The sequence below is a fragment of the Salmo trutta genome, chromosome 8 (genome assembly GCF_901001165.1).
Source record: "Salmo trutta chromosome 8, fSalTru1.1, whole genome shotgun sequence".
Lineage (NCBI taxonomy): Eukaryota > Metazoa > Chordata > Actinopteri > Salmoniformes > Salmonidae > Salmo > Salmo trutta.
In genome coordinates this window covers 11,853,695-11,862,504 of record NC_042964.1, presented here as the reverse complement: position 1 = coordinate 11,862,504, position 8,810 = coordinate 11,853,695, and the positions used below count along the sequence as shown (strand labels likewise).

At 39.1% G+C, this 8,810-nt stretch overlaps 1 protein-coding gene and 1 non-coding gene across 2 annotated transcripts; both read left to right on the top strand.

Moving 5' to 3' along the window:
- Positions 1 to 2,272: 2,272 nt before the first annotated feature.
- si:ch211-119e14.1 (uncharacterized) lies at positions 2,273 to 8,109 on the top strand. Its single transcript, XM_029759967.1, has 3 exons — positions 2,273 to 2,404; positions 5,904 to 6,033; positions 6,321 to 8,109. Exon 3 carries the CDS (start codon positions 6,323 to 6,325, stop codon positions 6,965 to 6,967), a length of 645 nt encoding a protein of 214 aa, XP_029615827.1. The 5' UTR covers positions 2,273 to 2,404; positions 5,904 to 6,033; positions 6,321 to 6,322; the 3' UTR covers positions 6,968 to 8,109.
- Positions 8,110 to 8,657: 548 nt separating this feature from the next.
- On the top strand, positions 8,658 to 8,729 carry trnaa-cgc (transfer RNA alanine (anticodon CGC)). Its single transcript has one exon. It is a non-coding gene; the product is annotated as a tRNA-Ala (tRNA).
- The last annotated feature ends 81 nt before the right edge of the window (positions 8,730 to 8,810 follow it).

Below are 8,810 nucleotides of genomic sequence, written 5' to 3'. Positions count from 1 at the left end.
ATCAGATTATCTCCAGGTACAATCAAGACGGAACAACATGGTTGTGGACGGAATAGCAGAATCTGCACGAGACCTGGAGGGAGTCTGAGGACAAAGTGAGGGAAGTGATCTCAGAGAAATTGAAGAGCCAAGAACTTGAGAGGAATGTATATCTTCCTCAACAAGGACTATCCTGAAGCTGTGCGCCAGAAGAGAAAATACCTTATCCCAGCCATGAAAGCTGCCAGAGCGCATGTGGACATTGCTTACATCCGCTATGACAGGCTCATTGTCCACCCTCCCTCCCAAAAATGCCTGGAAGGGATGAGAGAACCAAGACTATAGGTTCATAGCTTTAACATCGCAGTACACACCACACTTACACACACCAATTGATTAATGGACTGCTGAATGTATATATATTTTTCTTGCTTTATCTCTGATAAGCTACCCAGGAAAGGGCTAAAAATAGCCCATATTAATATATGTAGCCTAAGAAATAAGGTTAATGAAATCAATAACTTGCTAACATCAGATAACATTCATATATTAGCCATTTCTGAGACTCACTTAGATAGTTAATTTGATGATACAGAAGTAGCAATACACGGATATAACATCTATAGAAGAGACAGAAATGCTTATGGGGAAGTGTTGCTGTATATATTCAGAGCCATTTCCCTGTAATGCTTAAAGAAGCTCTTACGTCAAGTGTTGTTGAAGTGTTGTGGTTGCAGGTTCACCTGGCACATTTAAAGCCTTTTCTTATGGGGTGTTGATATAGGCCAACAAGTGCTAACAGTCAGTATCTCAATAATATGTGTGAAATGCTTGATAGTGTATGTGAGGTAAACAGAGAGGTCTACTTTCTTGGGGACCTGAATATTGACTGGTTTTCATCAAGCTGCCCACTCAAGAGGAAGCTTCTTACTGTAACCAGTGACTGTAATCTTGTTCAGGTTATTAATCAACCTACCAGGGTGTTTAAAAACACTACAGGAACAAGATCATCCACATGTATCGATCACATTTTTAGAACTTTGTTCTAAAGCTGTATCCATACCCATTGGATGCAGTGATCACAATATAGTGGCTATATCCAGGAAAGCCAAAGTTCCAAAAGCTGGGCCTAAAATTGTGTATAAGGGATCATACAAAAGATTTTGCTGTAGATGATGTAAAAAATATTTGTTGGCAAGTCAGTTAAGAACAATTTCTTATTTACAGTGATGGCCTACCAGGGAACAACGGGTTAACTGCTTTGTTCAGGATGACAGATTTTTTAACCTTGTCAGCTCGGAGATTCAATCCAGTAACCTTTCATTTACTGGCCCAACACTCTAACCACTAGGCTACCTACCACCTTAAAATGAATAAGGAGCATCCAGATGCTGCACTTGATGAATTTATGAAATTGCTTCTTCCAATTATTGATAAACATGCACCTGTTAAGAAACTGACTGTTTGAACTGTTCAGGCTCCATGGATTGATGAGGAATCGAAAAACGGTATGTTTGAAAGAGATGAGGCAAAAGGAGTGGCTAATAAGTCTGGCTGCACATCTGATACTCATGTAGCTACCCTGCACACCAGCTGTCAAACCTTCAATCTGCACTACAGCTAAAGTACACAGAACACTACAGCTTCCTCTTTCTATGTATATTTGGATGTATATTTGGGTGCACACTTTACTTGCTTATCACCCCTTGCAACATTTCCCCTCCACCCTGCTTGAGTTAGTGGGTTGGTTTATCTATCAATTATCAATTATCATTGTAAATAAAAATTTGTTCTTAACTGACTTGCCTAGTTAAATAAAGGTTAAAAATTTTAAAAAAAAATAAAGTAATCTCTGCTCTTCTCTCTGTCTCTCTCTCTGTCTCTCTCTATCTGTCTCTCTCTCTATGTCTTTCTCTCTCTGTATCAGTGTTGTGCAGTGTTGTAATGGTGTGAAAATAGTTAAAGTACGAAAGGGAAAATAAATAAACATAAATATAGGTTGTATTTACAATGGTGTTTGTTCTTCACTGGTTGCCCTTTTCTTGTGGCAACAGGTCACACATCTTGCTAATGTGATTGCACACTGTGGTATTTCACCCAATAGACATGGGAGTTTATCAAAATTGGATTTGTTTTCAAATTCTTTGTGGATCTGTGTAATCTGAGGGAAATATGTCTCTAATATGGTCATACATTCAGCAGGTTCTCTCTCTCTCTCTCTCTCTGTCTCTCTCTCTCTCTCTCTCTCTCTGTGTTTCTTTCTCTCCACCCACATTATATCCCCTCTCGCTCTATTTCTTACACGCCTATCTTTAAGTTTCTGTATCCCCATCTCTTGTTAAAAAAAGTGCCACCACTAACACTTGCCTCGTTGGGTCTGTCTCTTTTGAAACCATAATTCAGTTCATTTTATAGCAACAGATTGGTGAGTTTACTTTTTTTTTATCAATCGTAATTTATTCAAATCTCCCCTATGTTTGGCATTTTATGGTGTGGATCTGTTTGAACATTTTCTTCCATCTTTCTGACATTTCTCATCTTCCTATGTGTGACCATCTTGTCACGGCTCTTTCCACTCTCTGTATGTCCATCCTTCAGCTTCACACTCTCCAATAAATCTCTCTCTCCACATCTCCTCCTCACTTTTCTCCCACCACTGTTTCTCTCCTCCCACTGGGTTTTTATTTAGTCTTTTTAGGACTTTTACATATTTCCCCTCCCTTTTTCTTTTTTTTGTGTGTGACCCTGGTGTATTTAGTTTCAGAACTGTAAGAGAAATCCTAGTGGATGTAGTTCAGTCCTTGAACTGTTCTTGTCTATTGAGGTTTTGTATTATGTCATGTTTTATGTCTTGTGTGGAGCCCAGGAAGAGTAGCTGCACCTTCAGCAACAGCTAATGGGTATCTGAATTAAATGTCCAATACCAATCTACAAAATGAAAGAATTGCATTGGGGGTAAAGGGTGTGGTTAATGGTTGCATATCAAGTAGGCCTTTGCTTAAAACATTTACGTTATCTGTGCTAATGCTGCGAAGGTATTATGCATATAAACAGAGTACGTAAACAGCACATCCCTCAGTGAGATCCTTATTAAAGATCCTTATTAAATCAGTGCTCCCGTCAATATGGCTGCCTTTACAAAGGCAGTCTAATTCTAATATTTTTCCTACTAATTGGTCTTTTGACCAATCACATCAGCTCTGAAAAAGATCTGATGTGAAAAGATCTACTGTGGTTGTTCAAAAGACCAATTAGTGGAAAAAAGATCAGAATTGGCTGCCTGTCTAAACACAGCCTACTGTACCCTGCCTGCCTGCACCACATGAAAACATGTAACGGGAAATGTTCAGATATGCCTTCGACTTATTGGCTCGTTGGTCATAGGCATAAATGTAAAGGCATTGTAGGATGTAGAAAGAGAGAGAAAACACTGCTTAACGTATTTTGCATAATCAAGTTGGCAATCTAGTTGGGATTAACTATGCCTTGTTGATAACTTTCATCTGATGAGCAGAATGTCACATTTGTACGTCATAGGAAACAACAAGTCCACATACACTACCGTTCAAAAGTTTGGGGTTACTTAGAAATATCCTTGTTTTTGAAAGAAAAGCATTTTTTTTGTCCATTAAAATAACATCAAAATTATCAGAAATACAGTGTAGACATTGTTAATGTTGTAAATGACTATTGTAGCTGGAAATGGTTGATTTTTTTTGGTGGCGTATCTACATAGGCATACAGAGGCCCATTATCAGCAACCATCAGTCCTGTGTTCCAATGGCACGTTGTGTTAGCTAATCCAAGTTTATCATTTTAAAAGGCTAATTGATCATTAGAAAACCCTTTGCAATTATGTTAGCACAGCTGAAAACTGTTGTCCTGATTAAAGAAGCAATAAAATTGGCCTTCTTTAGACTAGTTGAGTATCTGGAGCATCAGCATTTGTGGGTTTCATTACAGGCTAAAAATAGCCAGAAACAAAGGACTTTCTTCTGAAACTCGTCAGTCTATTCTTGTTCTGAGAAATGCAAGAGGACAAGTACATTAGAGTGTCTAGTTTGAGAAACGCCTCACAAGTCCTCAACTGGCAGCTTCATTAAATAGTACCCGCAAAACAGCAGTCTCAACGTCAACAGTGAAGAGGCAACTCAGGGATGCTGGCCTTCTAGGCAGAGTTCCTCTGTTCATTGTATGTGTTATTTTCCCATCTTAATCTTTTCTTTTTATTGGCCAGTGAGATATGGCTTTTTCTTTGCAACTCTGCCTTGAAGGCCAGCATCCCGGAGTTGCCTCTTCACTGTTGACGTTGAGACTGTTTTTTTGCGGGTACTATTTAATGAAGCTGCTAGTTAAGGACTTGTGAGGTGTCTGTTTCTCAAACTAGACACTCTAATGTACTTGTCCTCTTGCTCAGTTGTGCACCGGGGCCTCCCACTCCTTTTCCTATTCTGGTTAGAGCCAGTTTGCGCTGTTCTGTGAAGGGAGTAGTACACAGCGTTGTACAAAATCTTCAGTTTCTTGGCAATTTCTCGCATGGAATAGCCCTTATTTCTCAGAACAAGAATAGACTGACGGGTTTCGAAGAAAGTTCTTTGTTTCTGGCTATTTTGAGCCTGTAATCGAACCCACAAATGCTGATGCTCCAGATACTCAACTAGTCTAAAGAAGGCCAGTTTTATTGCTTCTTTAATCAGAACAACAGAGTTCAGCTGTGCTAACATATTTATAAAAGGGTTTTCTAATACTCAATTAGACTTTTAAAATGATAAACTTGGATTAGCTAACACAATGTGCCATTGGAACACAGGAGTGATGGTTGCTGGTAATGGGCCTCTGTACGCCTATGTAGATATTCCATTAAAAATCTGCCGTTTCCAGCTACAATAGTCATTTACAACATTAACAATGTCTACACTGTATTTCTGAAAAATTGGATGTTATTTTAATGGACAGAAAAAATGCTTTTCTTTCAAAAACAAGGACATTTCTAAGTGACCCCAAACTTTTGAAAGGTTGTGTACATGAATCCCATTGCATTCCTGTCTAAACTAGAACTATAAATTAGTCTTTACTCAATATGTCAGCTATCCACACATATTTGGGGAAACCACAGGTGCATTTATTTTAAAATGCATTTGTCGACTCTGACAGGCATCCATATTTATCTATACAAGTATCCATATTCATCTATATAACAGTTTCCAATTGACTGTTATAATTATTCAACTATATGTGAGCAAGACCGAGGGAGAGAAAGCATCTGCTGGCTTCCTGTTAGTGAGTCACACATGCAGAATCAGGGGGAGAATCTCAATTACATACTCCCCGCGTCCTCTCTCTGCTCTCCTTGCCTCCTTCTCAAAACCCATTAGATGAGAAAAACAGAGGTCCCACCCCTCTGACCTCCTCTAATGGGTTTTGAGAAGAAGGCGAGGAGACAGGAGAGAGGACGCGAAGAGTATGCAATTGAGATTCTCCCATTGCCTCCGCCTCACACTCACTTCCTGTGTTTGTGAGGTGTGACTTGCTGTATCTGCAGGGACAGTACAGCACAATGAAACAATAGCATGGCACATCAATCACCATGACACCACAACTGTCAGAACCATTCACAACCAGTCAGTGTGACAGATTCTGATTACAATAATCATATTATTATTCATGAGCAGGTTTCAGTCTACATTTAAAACCAGCCATACTTTATCCTGTAAAATATATTTTTTTCTGAGTCCACCTTTCCGCCACAAACATTTCTATTTCAGGTGTAATTATCTGTATATGTATTTAAAAAAATTGCTGCATGGATATTGTAATTGGGAGGTGAACTGTGTTGCTTGTCAGGAGATATAATGAACACTACTCAATTATACTGCACACATTTTCGTCAATAGGAAGCTAATGTTACTATATTTTCTTTACAGATCCAGTCGTTAATAAATCAATGTATGGATCACCTCCAATTGAAAGGAAATAAACTGGATCTCCACCGCAGCAGTTTTACCTTGGATTGAGCAAAGATTTCTTCAACTTTTCTGAGAACTATTTGAAGAGGTACGTTGCGACATCAAATCTATGTGACCCTGATAACCCCAATAATAACGGATTTATGGTTTTGTTCTAATAAGAGGCTAAACATGACTGGATTTGAACCGCTTTAGAATAAGAGACTTGTATTTTGTGACTGTCACAGTTGGGGTCAATTCCATTTCAATTCAGTCTGACAATTGAAATGTCATTTTTATAGTGCAGATGAGACCAACCAATCACTTTAGATCCAACCCAATGTTCCTGTCAAATGTCAGTTTAAACAGTTTTTCCAATGTTACTCTCCCTTGTAGACATGACTACTTACGATCCAGAAATCAAAACCACTTCCACCTTCGTCGTCTTGACTGTCTTCTTCATCCTGGTCACCCTCGTTGCCCTCCTGGTCGTCCTGTACATGTGGCTAAATCGCCAGACTGATGGCCAGTACACAGTCCACCAACTGGTCCTTGGGGAGGGTGGGGCCAGGGACCGGGTGAGGGGCGGGGTCCAAGACCTGGAGGTGTGGTTCAGGCGTCGCTTTTGGCCTCTCAGTGAGGATGTGGAGACTGTAGGAGAGGAGGAACAGAGAGACGAAGAGGAGGATGTAGAGAGAGTGAGTGAGGGAGGGGAAAGCGAGGGGGAGGGGAAGAAGGAGGAGGGGGATGAGAGGGAGGACCGAGTGGACGACTCTTCGGATGACAACTCCAGTGCGGAGGGCTGTGGCCTGACGGAGAGAGTGAAGGTCATGGACGCGAAGAAGGAGAGGAGAGAGTGTGAGGGGAAGAGAGAGGAGAATATGGAGGAAAAGGGGGATAGCAAAGGTGATGAGGGAGCAGTGGGAGGAGAAGAAAGTGGACGGGGAGGTTTGCTGATACACCTGCATCAGTGCTCTGGTAGTGCTATCTGGTCTGAAGATTATGAGGGAGGCAAAGACAACAATGATGTGACTGCATTGTGAGGAAAGGATCAGAAAGGGGAAAGAGTTCCATAATACGTTTTTGTACAGTAATAGCGCTTGACAGAACATTGGCTACTTGTCATCATCACCATCATCATCATCGTCATAATTGTCATAATTGTAAACCTTACAAACCAGTGTTATAACAATCAAGGCAGAGAGCAACAGAGAGTGTACTAAATCAATCCAATTTTCAAAGTGACTGACAAGAGCAACAATTGCAGCGTGAATACATGAAGCTATATTAATGTATTTTAGATATAAAATGTAATTTTTAAACGGTTTCAAAGTTTCATGGGTTTCGAAGTTTTGGGGTTTGCACTGTTGCTATGAGATGATTTGTATTTTAAATATTTGTGTTCTGTATATTTTATGAATTTAATGGCTATTTAGATAGACCTGCCCAACCTTCTTCCTGGAGATCTACTGTCCTGTAGGTTTTCAGTCCAACCCTAATTTAGCATATCTGATTCAGCTAGTTAAGGCCCTGTTGAGCAGCTAATTAGTAGAATCAGGTCTGTTAAATTTGGGTTGGACTGAAAACACACAGGACGGTAGATCTCCAGGAAGAGGGTTGGGCAGGTCTATCTAAATAGCCATTAAATTCAGCCCTGGCCTATGGCTTGACTTTGTGCTATACTGTTTCATGTCTTTTGTGCATGATGTTTATTTCCAGAGAAATACATGTGGTGAATTGGAGCCTCTGCCACAGTCAGAGAGCCGTAGGCCAACCATTTAATTGATTTGTATGTGACAATTTTATTATTTTTATTATCTGATACAACTTAAAGGCCCAGTGCAATCAAAATGATGTTTTGCTTGTGTTTTGTATCATGTTATACAGCAACTGATGAAACAAACACTATAAAAGTGTGAAAAGATTTGATCAGTGTTATTCCTAATAGTTGCTGGTTGAAAATACAATCTACACAGGGCCTTTACATTTTTATTTTTGATGAGAGACTGTTACAGAGGAGTGTAAATGTTTTTTTAGCCTGGAACATGTTGAATTGTATTGTTGTATGTTATAATTCTGTAATGTATTGATTGTTGCTGCCTTTTTGGCCAGGTCTCCATTGAAAAAGAGGGTCTTAATGTGCTTTTCCTGGTTAAATAAAGGTTGAAAACATTTTTTAAATCTTCAGGTTTGCATGGCATTCCATTCCCACTCAGACCACTCCCTGACAGTCCTAGCAAAATTCTTGCTTGAAAAATATTTTTTTGTTAAAAGGCTATTTTTGTCCATTTTAATGAAACGCTATTATAGTAAGGTTCTTAATTGTTACCCTGAAGTCATTTGGTATTGATATAAAAACGGTTGCATGAGGCTTTTAAGTGTTTGCGCTGATGTGATTATATTGTGTGTTCCTTTTCTTAAAACTGCATTGTTGGTTAAGGGCTTGTAAGCAAGCAATTCACTGTTGTATTCGGCGCATGTGACAAATAATATTTCATTCGATTTGATTTGATTGATAGTTATATTGTTGAAATAAAATAAATATTTTCTAAATTACTATTATTTAAGTGTGTTTTTCTAAAAAATAAATATAAGTATTATAAAAAGTGTAGGCTATAGTACTTATACTGTTTTAATTCATAAATATACTTTTAGTGAAAGATCTATACAAGCTATTCTTTTCTGAGATTTACTAGCTTTATAAGCCTTTTTGCAACTTTGCTTATAGCCAATGGGGATGTAGCTCAGTGGTAGAGCGCATGCTTCGCATGTATGAGGCCCCGGGTTCAATCCCCGGCATCTCCATGTTTTTACCTATTGTCTACCCAAGAAATTCATTACAACAGAAACTGGACATTTGGAGTTAAACTCATACTAACTCCGAAT